The 14201-nt window shown below is 46.2% G+C and overlaps 1 protein-coding gene across 1 annotated transcript; it reads left to right on the top strand.

Annotated features, from left to right (window-relative positions):
* The first annotated feature begins 345 nt into the window (after window positions 1-345).
* On the top strand, window positions 346-8093 carry LOC103362351 (LIM/homeobox protein Lhx6-like). Its single transcript, XM_008288679.1, has 8 exons — window positions 346-390; window positions 833-964; window positions 1230-1351; window positions 3200-3420; window positions 5476-5576; window positions 5659-5754; window positions 6495-6666; window positions 7453-8093. The coding sequence occupies exons 1-8, from the start codon at window positions 346-348 to the stop codon at window positions 7533-7535; spliced, it is 972 nt and encodes a 323-aa protein (XP_008286901.1). The 3' UTR covers window positions 7536-8093.
* Window positions 8094-14201: the final 6108 nt, after the last annotated feature.

Raw genomic sequence — 14201 nt, 5'->3', positions numbered from 1 at the left:
TTTTCCCTCCTCTCTTAGCTTGGTGGCTCGGCTGCCTTCTTTTGATTGACACGTGAAATTGACACTCGGGTTGCCTCTTATCAAGCGAAGCATTTCAATCCGGCGCTAATTGCAGATATAGTGCCATCCTTTTCTTTTCAGCGCGTTTGATTGCGCTGGATTCAGCCTCCTATTGCGCACAAGAGCCCTGATCGATTATATATAGTTTTTTTCTTCTTCTTTTTTTTTTTACCCCCCTCTTCTAATTGCATCAAAATGTCTTTTGTTGCCAGGGTTTAAATGCAGGAGAAACTGTTATTCGTTGTTTTGGACCGGATATAGTGTGGGTTGGGGCAGAGATGCGTAATGCGCAGAGCGAGCTCCGTCTCCAGCGTTCAAGACCCCAAAATGGTGAGTCACAAACATCTGGGCGAGTTCTGGGTTTGCACCCTTTTCATTTCTTTGTTTGTCAGTCACTCTCCGTCTACTTTTTTTTTTTTTTCTGGCCCGGCGGTACCGTTATTCTGCCGGAGGTCTGAACGTGGAGCGGGTCAGAGATGCAGCGCAAAGACGCCAAAACTGCGTTCGTCCGCTTTTCATTTGCGGACTGGAGTTCCCACAAGGCAACAGTTTAAGCTGAGATACACGTTGTGTGACATGTTGGATGGATTTACAGCTAACTCTGAATGAAATAAAAGCGTTTGTTCCAGGTTCTGGTTCTGTTGTTGCTACAGCTCTGGTTCGGACTGTTGGTGTGGATTCAGTAAATCTGCTTTTAGAAATAAACTGAGGAGGTGATGAAGCTGCTTGGTATTCCGGTGTAACGCTGCGCTGTGCTCTGTGTTGGCTCCAGTCTAAGGCGGAGGTGAAGAAGGAGTCCGGGGAGTGCAGCCCGTCCGAGGCCGCCTGCCTCTGCTCCCCGCCGGCGGCCAGGAACCAGTGCGCCAGCTGCGGCATGGAGATCCACGACCGCTACCTGCTGAAGGTGAGGAGAAGACATCCGCCTTTAACACGTTTGCACTGCAGCTGGTCTTTTCATTTTCCATTTTTGCTCCTGGTTTTATTTTCCTTCTGGATTAAATAAGAAGAGAAGAATTCTTCTTTCTTTGAGAAGAATCTTTTATCAATACGAGTTAAATTTAGTTTTTATTTCTGAGTCGTTAATTCTCTTCAGAGCGTCCTAATCAGAGCCCCAGTGTGTCGGTTCTGGTTCTGGTTCTGGCTGGTTCAGTGTGTTGTGCCGTCGGCAGGTCAACAACCTGAACTGGCACCTGGGCTGCCTGGAGTGCTCCGTGTGCAGGGCGTCTCTGCGCCAGCACAGCAGCTGCTACGTCAAGAACAAGGAGATCTACTGCAAGCTGGACTACTTCAGGTAAGAGCTGCGTGTTTCCGAACCGACTGGGTTTCTCTCTTCTGTTCTTTTCAAAGCCCCGAGATAAATATAAATATAAATATAAATATAAATATATCAGCAGAGAGGTGAATAAATGTGAAACTCGATTATTTATTTAAAATAACTAAGTAAAACGAGCTGGGCCGGATCCAGCACTAAAATAAATGAGTTTAGTTTTCTTTTTTTTATGGAGGCCTGAAAATAGAATAGAATAGAAAAATACTTTATTTATCCCAGGCCCGGGAAATTACTGAACAGAATAATCAGGACATTGTGATTAATTTAAAATCCGTAAATTAGGTAAATTAAACGAACTAATTCCACATTCTCGCTCCTTTATTTGTTCAGGAGGCGTATTTATTAATCTCCCTCCGTCACGATGTTTTACTGTTTCTGACAAACCAAACCGTCTCCAGCACGTCCGCACCTTCAACTGGTGATAAACCAGCTGTTTGAAATAAAGAGTAAATAAAAAACCATCGAGGCGCTTCTGTGAAATGTTTCTGCGTTTCCTGAACTGATGGAGATTTCTCCTTGAACGGATTCTTTTAATCCTCTTTGTTTTCATATGATTTAAAGCAGATCAATGTGCTCCTAAATGTCCTTCTTTGTTTTTTATAACTTACAAGATTTTATTTTGAAAGCTGAAATATAAAAAAAAATATTTCCGATTTAAATTTAATTTCGCTTTTAATTAACGGAATGAGCAAAAACATTAACACCGGAACCATGTGTGGATGTCGGTCCATTACCTGATCAGCTGCTGATGAATGTGATTTATTTCATGTCTGATCGATCTTTGGTCTCAACGTTGCTTTAAAATCTGTTTTCAAAGCAGAATAAACGTGTGAACCACAAACTAAACCCTGAAACGAATCCTCGGACCGGTTCCGTCTGTTCGGGCCTTCAGTGAATGAATCATGTCCTCTGTTGTCGCTACACAGACTGAAGAGCTGAAAGCTCCTCCTGTCAGCAACAAACTAAACTGAACAAGGAGCAGAATGTATCCGTTAAATATAAAGATAATAACAAGAACAATAATAATACATAATAATGATAATAATAACAAATAATAATAAATAATAACCATAATAAATAATAATCATCATAATAAATAATAATAATAATAATAGTACATAATAATAAATAACAACAACAATAATAATCATCATAATAAATAATAACAATAACAATAATAATAATAATCAATGAGCTGCAGCTTTGTTCTGCTCATTTGATTGATTGTAAATTAGCTGCACAATTAGCTCCACTACATGAGCGACTTAAACAAGATTTTTAGGAGCGTTCTGTTCGTTTTCTCACAGAGGGACTCTTACTGTGTTCTAGTTTATGTGCCTGAGCCGGTCGGCACCACATCAGAACCTCCTGCTGCTGCTCTTTAGCTTCCAGGCCTCGATGGGACACGTTAGACCTGCTGAACAGGATTTAATCTGTCCTTCATTAAAAGCCTGTGATGTGTAATTATGCCCAAACTTAACAAGTTCTTTGTCGTCACTGCAAATTTGCAACGAAATCAGTGGACCAGAGCTGCTGTCTGGACTAAAACGGGCCCTGATAAGACAGTGTGTATTATTATTGTTGTTCTGCTGCTGAACTTTATCCATGAAGAGAAGCTTCCTGAGTCCAGATTAAATCACCAGAATCACTCCTCTGTACGTGTGATGCAGACTCCTGCTCTTCATGCTGTTGTCCTGATTTAAAATGCGTCATCACTGGGTTGAGATGGTGTCTGGATGTGCTGTCAGGACCGGGTTAGGGTTCTGTACCTGCAGCCGGCCTTCACTGCTCCTGTCCTTCCCCCCACAGTAGGTTTGGCACTAAGTGCGCCCAGTGTGGCCGGCAGGTGTACGCCAGCGACTGGGTGCGGCGGGCTCGAGGCAGCGTTTACCACCTGGCCTGCTTCGCCTGCTTCTCCTGCAAGAGGCAGCTGTCGACCGGGGAGGAGTTCGGCCTGGTGGAGGGCAGGGTGCTCTGCCGCAGCCACTACGACATCATGCTGGACAACCTGCGGCGGGCTGCAGAGAACGGTAGGAGCTGTGAGGAGTCTGGGTCAGAACCTTGACCCTCTGAGGGGGAGACGGGTTACTGGGTCACTTGAGCCTCACGGTGCCGTTAGAGCAGAGATCAGGGCTAGTTAGTCAGTCAGAGGACGTGTGAGGAGAAGCTTTCAACCACTTTGAATGGAAGAAACAAAAACCTCCTGCAGGACCGTTTCCTCTGGGTTCTGTCGTGTTCTGATGGTTAATGCAGCATCTGTGGGTGTCTGACTGTTGCTGTGACACAACAAGACATGAGAGGATTCACCTCCATCTTCATTAGGCAAAACACCTTTTAACACTTATTTGGCTGTTCAGGATCATCTTACTCACATCATGGTCGGTATGAGGGCTCATCTAACCCATCTAACCGGGCTCATCTAACCCATCTAACCGTCCAGGTGTTCCATCCGTAGCCGTCTGTACAGCACCATGCAGAGCATCCTCTGCTCTGTGAACTCCCTGAAGTCTTTGCACTGGTTTTTCAATTTGCACATTTTGTACAGTTATTTTATTTGTTTAATTTTATTTTGATTTCACTTTATTTTTTAAATAGTATTTAACTTCAGCCCTTTTCTGTTGTGACTGGTGTTTTTTCTTTGCTGCTGCTGTCTCACAGTGATTTCCCAGGCCTGGGATAAATAAAGTTCTATTCTATTCTATTTTTTATTAGCCTTTAAATCCAGGAAAATCAATAGTACGTACTACAAAATTGTCAGATTTTTACTCGTATCTCACCAAACGATGCAGACGGTGGTCGTCTCTTCATGTGTGGAGGAGGTTGTCTGGAATGTGGAAATGCTTCCATCGACTGCTTTGCATGAATCCGTCCGTGTCTAGATGTTAACGGATCTCTGCAGTGATGAGCTCATGAGTGGTTCTAATGAGAGTGATGGTGTGGAGATGGACGGATTGATTCTGATGTTAATTCAAGATCATTATTAATTATAATTAACACTGAGCTGCAGAGACGAGCGCTGGTGCTGCTGGGGAGGTCGGGTTGGGTTTATCTGATACAAGCTGCAGCTCACTAACGCAAATACTTCAGGAGCAGCTGAACTGGGAGGAATGGATGTGAACTGTGTCAGACTTACTGATGGTAGAAATGTGTGGCTGAATCCCAGAACACCTCAGGCTTCCTTTGTCCTCATTACTTTAACCACAGAATACAGAAGCAATTAAAAATAATAATAATAAAACACTTTAGGGCTCATGAACACTTCTGGTTCCTCTACAAGACGGGGAGCAGAACATAGTTTATATTCTGCCTCCGTGGTGCAAACTCTCAATCATGTTAACCAGACGATGCAGAGGGTCTGAAGGGGCTTCAGGGTCTTCAGGGTCTTCAGGGTCTTCAGGGTCTTCAGGGGCTTCAGGGTCTTCAGGGGCTTCTGGGCAGTCTGGGCTCTGCCCGTTTGGTAACTGAGCCTCAGAAACAAGAAGGAACAAAACATTCCCCTAAAGTTTCCACTTCGTTCCTGAGTCACCCATTTTCCAAAACGTCGTCCCAGATGGACCCTGACTGGGCTCGGTCCGGCTCGGTCCGGCTCTGTGGCGCCCTGATGAGAGCTGATGGCTAGCAGTTACTACATCAGATGTAAAACTCTCAGCTTGTGTCTTATTTTCAGCACAAGCTGCTCAGACTGAATGTTGGTTAAATGTGTGAGTGAGAATAAAGTTGTGAGGCTTTGAACAGAGACGAGATGAAACCATGAACCTGCTGCAGTATTCAGAAGGCTGGAGGTCCAGCATGATGAGGTCCAGGGAGGGCATCCTTCACTGCGTTTATCATTTATATATACTGATATGAAAGCAGCCTGCCTCGGTGCAGCGTCCACGCTGAGCTGAGTTCAGGGAGGACCGGCAGCCCATCATGATCTAAACACTTTGGACTGCGGTCGTTGGCAAGAAAACACGTTAATTAGGCGACACGGCTTTTTTGTGCAAATCTTCAGCTTCGTGATGCAGACCTTTACTTTTCCCTCTGAGCTGCTGTGTGGTTCCACAGCCTGACGCCTGTGTGTGGTTCTGTGTGGTTCTGTGCAGGCACTGGGCTGACTCTGGAGGGAGCGCTGCCCTCGGACCAGGACTGCCAGCCCAAACCGGCCAAGAGGGCGCGCACATCGTTCACCGCCGAGCAGCTGCAGGTAGGTGCTGCTCTCAGGTGTGTGTGTTCAGCTCCAATGCAGCGTTTCATATGTGTGTGTGTGTGGCTCGGTGTCCTCACAGGTGATGCAGACTCAGTTCGCTCAGGACAACAACCCCGACGCTCAGACGCTGCAGAAACTGGCAGAGGTGACGGGACTGAGCAGGCGAGTCATACAGGTGGGCCGCCGCCAAAAACCACGCGCTGCCATTTACGATGTTGTGTCATTAATGGAAGGAGGAGGGAGGTAATTAACACGAGATCAACGTCATGTTTCAGCTCCACATACTTACATTTAGTCTTTCTTTTCTGTGATTGATTCGCCTTTTCAGGCTCCTGCAGGTCGTTTTGTTTTAGGGCATCAGAAGGTTTGGTGAAAACACCAACAGCTGGTGAAGCGTCCAGTCCGTTAGCTTTAGATGAGCTGAGAGGCTGGAACCATCGTTAGCAGCTTATTTAGACCAGCAGCTCCCTCTAGTCCGGCCTGTGATCCATTAAAGTCGAGCTTCATCTTTCTGTAGATTAGTTCTCTGATTTAAACACACACACACATATATGTATATATATGTATATATACATACATAGTTTTGGTGTCAACATCTTGAGGAATATTTCCATGTTGTTCATCGTTGTCCCTGTAAAACATCCTGCGACTCTCACATGTTAGAAATCCATTTTAAACACTTAACGAGCACCTAGAATGGAAACGAGGAGCCGTTTCTGTGCTTCAGCGAGAGGAAACGCCGTCCAGCTGATGGTGAAATCCTCCCATCATTAGCTTTAGACAGGCTAATAAACACATGGTTCTGCTGAGAGGAACCACAGCGGACCCGGACCCTGATCTGCACCGTGTGGCTGCTGCTGAGGGGAACCGACCCGCCCCGCTCTGCACGCTCACATCCTCTGTACTGTTTCCCAGGTCTGGTTTCAGAACTGCCGCGCCCGGCACAAAAAGCAGCCGCCTCAGAGCAGCTTCTCTCAGAGCGCCCCGCTGTCCAGGATGCCGCCGTCGCTGCCAGACGACATCCACTACTCGCCGTTCGGCAGCCCGGACCGGCCGCACCTGCTGGCCCTGCACGGATACCTGGACAGTGAGTGTCGGCTCACATTCAGCTCATTTCTACATCTGTCTGCACACACTGACCTCCACTGTCTCCTCCTGCTGTTTGCATGTCCAGGAAGACTCAGAGGTTTGATTCGTTGCATCAGAAGCCAGTCTGAGGACTTCTCTATCCAACGTGCAGAAAACAACGTACTTTATACTAAACAGCATTTTACAGTTATTTTACAGATTAAGACTTTACATCTAAAAGCACGTCAGCAGCTGAGAGAGAAGGAAGCAGAGCTCCACCTTGTTGAACACAGTGACCTGCTGCTCACACAGGTTACCTGGAGCTCTGCTCTGAGCCGTTCAGCCGCCAGGTCGCCCTGAAACACCTGCTCACAAAGCAGCTCCAGAGAAGTCCTCAGAGCTGGAGTCCAGCAGGTTACCTTTAAGTCCTGGAATATCCTGGAACCTGAACAGGTCCAGCACCACATCCAGACAGCTGGCAGCACATTAAAACCACGTCTTTGTTCATTTGTTCATCACATTACCGTTCAACACCTGAACCTTGGTGCTGTTTGTCACTGAGAGCTGGCTTCCTGCATCAGAGCAGATCACCGGCTGCGATGCAGACTGAGGGTCTCGGTCCTGGGTCGCTCTGTGAAGCTCTTTCAGACGAATGTTTGATTTGCAGGTCAAAGTTCTGAAGTGTAATTTAAACCCATGAGTTCTGTTTTCCTCCTCACTGGGTCGGGCTTTCTGTCCTCCACCAGCAGCTCCGTCTTCCTCCCTTTGCTTCCCAGACTCATGTCGGTTCTGTCCTCCTCTGCAGCCCATCCCTTCTCGGTCCTGGCCGGCCCGGGCCACCTGACCCATCCGTCCATCTCTCTACCGCAGCTGCCCATCAGCCGCTGACCCGCTGCTCGTCACCGCTCTGCTGATAAACCCTCTGGGACGTCCTGTCGGCGGTCCGGTCCGGTTGGGAGTCCTCGGGTGGCAGCAGGACTTCTGGTTTCAATCCGCTGGATTCTGCTGATGCCTCCCAGCAACACAGGAGCTACTTTTGTTGTTTTGTCTTGTTTTTTGGTGATGCAGGAGAAGAAGACCACTTTCATTTTATTCTCCTTTTCCTCTGGACACAAACGGTGCATCAGGTCAGGACTCGTTTCCTTCCTGTTTCCCTGTCGGTGTTTGAATCGCTCCAACATGAGCTGTGGACCAACAGAACAGAGGAGTGTGTGGAGCAGCATCACAGCCGAACCGCTCTGATTCTGACTCTGTTCTGCTGATGAGCACGTCTGCAGCTTTACTGTTGTTTGTTCTCGTGTTGTTGTCAGGAAATGGAATCTCTTATTTATTCAGAGCAAAACTCACTTTTAAAAAAAGCACTTTTAACTGTGTCTTGAGATGGAATAATTCAGTGACTGTACATTGTAAATACTGCTATGTTTTAATAAAACGTCCCAGATCGGTTCTGAACATGTCAGTGTTTGGCTAACAGAGGACCAGGCTGGTTTCCTGTTCGCATGCTGGAGCAGAAAAATGTGGATCAGAGCGTCCACGACTCTGTTTGTACTGCCTGTCTGGGGCCAAGGACCTGCAGCAGCCTGTTATTCAGAGCAACATGCTGCGACAAACCTGCAAATCATCTCCAATTAACATGCTGTAGTTAACGGGAAACGTGATCAGTCCCACTGTGAAAACGGTTCTGGACGCTTCGGCTCTCAGCGCAGCCATCGATCCGGCGGTTTGTTGGCTCTCAGCAGCTCTTTAAGGCAGATTGTCCACAGCTGGTGCATTGATTGGCAGCACTTAGGCCCTGTGACGGAGCATGAATGGGATTGTTTGGGTTAAAGGACATCGTTAGATCTGGACTTTACGAACCGGATCAATGTGCCACGCCGGTGCTCTATTCAGCTTCACATGCAGCGTCTCCTAAATGAACAGACAGCCATGAATTAGCTTTGCTGTGTGACACAAAATGTGCTCAGCTTGCTGCTAAAGCGTACTCGGTGCATGTTCTCCTTGATATTTCTAACAGTTATCCCAATGTTTTGATACTGTTTATGACTTTAATTTATTCTGCTAGATATTCTATACATAGATCATAGATCATAGCTATAGGCCTGTTAAAGCTGTGAGTCAGGAGTCTTTAAAGCTCCTTCTGCCTGGATTAATTATCTACTAGCTTCAAAGATGTCTTTGTCACCCACTGATGGAGCATTGCTAGCTTCCTGCTATGCTAAGCTAACTAGCTGCCAGATATAGCTTCACATGACCAATTATGAAAGACACAAGAGTGGCATCAACCTTCTCCTCTGAATCTGTGCAGGACAGTGAATAAGGTTCTGAAATCCTCCCGCTGGAGGCTTCATGGTTCAGCTGGCTCTGTTCTGTTAGCCTGGAACGGGGAGGTTGTTTCTGCGTTGACAGGTTTGAGGGACAGCAGGTTGCTTTAGAGCAGGGGTGTCCAGTCCTGGTCCTCCAAGGCCGCAATCCTGCACGTTTTAGATGTGTCCCTCTTCCAACACACCTGATTCAAATGATCAGGATGGTTATCAGGCTTCTGCAGAGCTTGATGATGAGCTGATCATTTGAATCAGGTGTGTGGGAACATCTGGACTGTCTGCTGTTGAGCTGAATGTGCTCCAGTCTTCATGTGTGCTGTACGTCTGTGTGCGCGCAGAGCTCTTGTTCTCCCCAAAACTTTAAAGGAAACTTTCCTCTAATCAATCGCTTTCAATCAGTTCAATCCAGGAGGAAACCTGCTCAGGAAGGCGACGCTGCTGCTCGTGAAATCTTAGAACAAAAGCGTCTTCATGCAGAGCAGAGATGATTATCAGGCTGACAGCGTTTGGGCCACCTGCCAGCACTACACTGTAGAACCCACGTCTTCTTCCCCTCTCACATAGAGCGCTGGAAGGCAGCGTTTAGGCCTGTCTGTCTCCATGCACGAGCATCCCCCAGCGCTGAAGCCGCCCCGTTCTGTCGCGCTGTCATGCGTCCGCCTCTGTGATTGGCAGCCTCAAGTGGTTGCAGATGAAAGCGGCCCCCCATGCTAATGAATAGGCCCCTGATTGCAGAGCCGCTCGCTCGCTGAATTACAGCGTCGGCCGCCTAATGAGCAGATACACTGCAGTGCCCCCTTCTCCTCCACATATTCACGTTTCCCTCCTTCACGCTGATGAGCTCTCTCCTGCACAACAGTCAACAAAACCTCTGTGGAAGATTGCAATATGAGCTATCTTCATCAGCACCCCTCCTCCTCCTCCTTCAGTTTATTTCAGACGCTGCCATATGCTGGCAGGGTCTTCTCTCTTTTGTGTGAGTATTTTTTTCCCTCTGCCTCACTTGAGGATATTATCTGACTCCACTGATGCTGCCATGCAAAGCCTCTGATGAGCGGGATAACGTCTCAGTTTCAGCACTTTAATAGGAGAGGACAGACGGAGATGTTTTAAAAGTATGCTATGAAATGATCTCCTGAAAGAAAACTTACCAAGTCGAGGAAAATGTAAGCAGAGAAGGGCCTCGCTCATGTTTAGGATCAGGTTCAGATCTAACTCCATGCAGATGATACACAGCTTTACATGAAACGCTCTTTAGATTTACTGGTGCAAACTGTACATAAAATACAATAATAATAATAATGATAATAACAATAATAACAATAATAAACGGCCGCAGAGCTTATTAAAGGTTTCTTTGGACTTTCTTCTAGACTAAAAACCAAACTACTGTTGGTGTCCAAATTAAATGCTTAATTTAATGGAATTCTGTTGGCGTGAAATATCTTTTTAAAATAACTTTTGATGTTTAAATTAACGACAGTGCAAACGAAGGCCGGACTCCTCCTTCTTCCACTCAGAGCTGTGAGGTGCTCCTGAGCCTTATCTAATGTCACTTACAGTTTAGAGCTCCTACACGTTGGAGCAGTGTGAAAGTACCTGTTCAATGTGCCACATATTAAAGCATAATCCTGGTTTATCCCAGCCTGGCCTGTTTCCCATTCCTGAGCCTGTTGCTGACGTTGAACTCGTCACCTGTTGCACAGGTCTGGGGACACGTCAGGGCAGCTGGTGTGAGCCACTGAGCTACAATCGTGTTTTCACTGTGATCCTTCAATAGATATGAAAAACTATCCATCCATTTTCTATACACCGCTTAATCCTCATTAGGGTCGCGGGGGGGGGGGGCTGGAGTCTATCCCAGCCGACTCAGGGCGAAGGCAGGGGACACCCTGGACAGGTAACCAGTCTATCACAGGGCTACACTTAGAGACAGACAACCAAGCACACTCACATTCACACCTACAGATCACCAATTTTTTGGACTGTGGGAGGAAGCCGGAGAACCCGGAGAGAACCCACGCTGCACGGGGAGAACATGCAAACTCCACGCAGAAAGATTCCGGTGCCCCCACCGGGACGCGAACTGGCAACCTTCTTGCTGCGAGGCAACAGTGCTACCAACTGCGCCACCTTGCAGCCCATGAAAAACTATATAAACAGAAAATGAGGCACTAATGGACTGTAAAGCGACTTCTGATCATCTGGCTCCAAACTCTGCTTCAATAAGCTGGTTGTTGAACTCAGTCTGGTGTAGCACCTCTGTCTTAATTCTAGGGAGGAGATGTCCACATCACTCCAGGTCCTATAGGGGTCACACCAAATATACTCACACTCGAGCGGGTGTTGGTTTTAGAACAGTTAGCACTTGAATGCCACAACAACCGAGAAAATGTTGCTATGCTGTACCACACAACAGAATAAAGCGCCACAGAGTGAAATGAAATGAAAGAAACAAGACAAATAAAATGGAAAGAGAATCAGTCCTTTGAGCTCAATCCAAAATAATGGGTTCAGTTCTGTGCACATCTGAGCACACACCATTTCCACCAGTGTCCAGTATTTCTGTCACTTCTACTTCTCCTACCTGGGCAGCTAGTTAGTGTCTCATCTGTCTCAGCTGAATGCTGAGTCGATCCAAGGTCCTTTGGGCTGATCTGGCCACACCGCATACTCCACTACCCTCAGGTACGCTGGGCTGGGCTCGCCATCCACATCCACAACTTTGGATAGTGCAGGCTATCCTAACAAAAAAACCAACCTACACGAGAAGTGTAAGGCTATAAGATCATATAGTTCTTTCACACTTCTTTCATGAGACCTCATTAAATTCTCTTCTCAAATTTTAACATGGAACATACAACCAAACATGACACACCAGTTAAATCATAAACCATTTGACAGTGCAATGAATTATCCTGGATCACTGTAAGCAACAGCATTTCTTTTAGACACATAATTTATGCATCCTTTCTTTACTTTTATACAAATCATTTTAACTGTTGACTCAACATTTTAACATTAACCAGATGAATTGTTAACCAAATAGAGTATTATGAAATGTAAAATTAACCACACATTTCAATAACCGTATAAAAGTTAACTTTAGTACACAAAGTGCTTTCATTAAATCAAAATAACATTAGCACAGCTTTAAATGCTTTATGTTAAGCAGTAATCAGTCACAAGGGCCACAAAACACGTCATAAAGTTAGCTTAAAAGGATGCTAACCATGTTAGCATGTCGCGCGTAGCATTAGCATAATGCTAGCGGTTTTTTTAAGCGCTTAAAACATAAACTTTAGTTCAGTAACACAACAGAAAAATGTTGGAACACATCTAAGAGTTTTACTTGTCCTTTCTGAGCAAGTTTTTATGAAGCAGAGCCCGGGGTTGATCACTTTTCCCTCCATCACAGTTAGCAAACAGCTCCTTGTTTTAACACGGGACTCACCGGAGTTTCACGATCAAGCTAACGCGGGGAATCCTCCTCGGGTCACAGCCTGATGACATCCACAGGGTCTCTCATCCGCCTCGGCCCGCCTCGTTAGCCACAGTAAGTTTCTCGTCACATCCAGGGTGTGTCTGCGGCCATTAGCCTGGTGTCTCTCTACGGTCTGTGGTCAACGCTGCAGCTCTCTAGTCTCTCCGTGACAGGAAGTGACATCACGCAGGCAGGCACGGACTGACAACACCTCAAATCACAGGTATTGGTCTAGTAATATGGGTTACACTTACTACAGTGTACGGAAAACAGCAACAAACAGCAACAAATAAACAAGACAGAATATTGTAAATGAAGCACATTTTATTCAAAGTTCTAACAGGCTCACAGTATTAACTTTGGACTCCTTTGGTCTTTCCAGAGATGTTCTTCATGGTGTTACTCTGCATAACATCTGTGTTATTAAAAGGCACAAGTTGTTGTTGTTAGAAGTAGTAGTTGTACTAATACTAGCAGAAATATAACTATTAATATTACATAATTGACTGAATAGCCGTTCAGGCAGCTGTGTTTTTGGGTAGGGTTCGGGCTGTGGGCTTCCCCTGAACTCCATCATGTAGCACAACACGGGACAAATGCATCAGCTTTGAAAATAACATTTAAAAATGTGAGTAATTAAGAAACTACAAGAGCCAACGCCCAGCCATGCCTTCCACCTAGTTAGGTGCAGCTTTAGCAAAAGCTAATTACTGAGTTTTTCTGATGTGCTTTCTGTAATTTAACGCATTTTAACGTCTGAGGAACGTCTAAGGAACGTCTAAGGAACGTCTAAGGAACGTCAGTGGTGAAGTCAGATTATACCAGTGACAGCTAATGCAGTGGCTCATTTACCGTAGATGTCTATTAGATTGTCCAGCTGCCCAACATCTGATTTCATCGATTAGTGTTTTTTCTAAATGGATCATGAAGTTATAATTTTAAGTGAAGCGGCCTTAAAACATTTCTCTCATCTTCACTTCGCCATCGTTCAGCAGCTAATGTTAGCTTCAGCAGCTAGCTAGCTAGTTTCCCTCCAGCAGCAGCTGCTTATTGTGGAAAACTCTCATCTGAATGTGACGCCGTCCATCAGCTGTTTGGTGACAGAAGACAAAAACAGCAGTTTAACCTCCTCTCAAGTCAGAGGGTCTCAGTTTGTCGCTCAGAACTGGACCATAAGGGACTTCAGAGCCGGATCACGATGGCTAACGCTACATGGGTGAAGGTTTTTAGGTGAAAAGTCTTTTCTTTAGGCAAACTGCACCGCAGTGGACTTACTCTGTGGAACCGGTGTTGTGTTGAACTGTGGACACTGCACAGGCCCACCATCTAACCCGGCTCTGAAAGCTCTGCTCAACTGGGTTCAGTATCGAGTTTCCAAACAAAGCCAAAACAAAGGAAAATGAATGGACTGGAGCGGACGACGGGCCAGTGTGTAGTGTGCTATAGAACTGCTGAGGAATAAACAAAGAGCCTTTTGCATGTGTACAGTAGCTCAGGAGAGCAGCAGGCAGAGAGCAGAAAGTGATGATTCACTCCATCCAGGCCCACGGCCAGCGGCGCACCGAGCAAAAACAAACACTGGACTGGAGCAGGTTCCCACAAAGTGTTTGTTTTGGGGGGACGACGGATTCTGAAATATCACAGCACTAGAGTTTGATTTATAAGAAGCTGGAGCAGGATCTACATCTGCCTCCTGAGGCACGCTGGGGGCACAACGGGCTGCGGGGCAGGTACAGGCGGGGGCACAAC

Source organism: Stegastes partitus, unplaced genomic scaffold, assembly GCF_000690725.1.
Source record: "Stegastes partitus isolate 25-593 unplaced genomic scaffold, Stegastes_partitus-1.0.2 Scaffold569, whole genome shotgun sequence".
Classification (NCBI taxonomy): Eukaryota; Metazoa; Chordata; class Actinopteri; family Pomacentridae; genus Stegastes; species Stegastes partitus.
Note: the sequence above shows the minus strand (reverse complement) of the source record. Positions and strands in the feature narration are given on the sequence as shown.

What these genes read in the sequence shown, in the direction of transcription:
- LOC103362351 (XM_008288679.1), top strand. Translation starts at nt 346, where the DNA reads ATGCGCAGAGCGAGCTCCGTCTCCAGCGTTCAAGACCCCAAAATG. An exon ending in GCGTTCAAGACCCCAAAATG is followed by an intron (nt 391 to 832) that starts GTGAGTCACAAA and finishes TGTTGGCTCCAG; the next exon opens with TCTAAGGCGGAGGTGAAGAA. An exon ending in TCACCGCCGAGCAGCTGCAG is followed by an intron (nt 5,577 to 5,658) that starts GTAGGTGCTGCT and finishes GTGTCCTCACAG; the next exon opens with GTGATGCAGACTCAGTTCGC.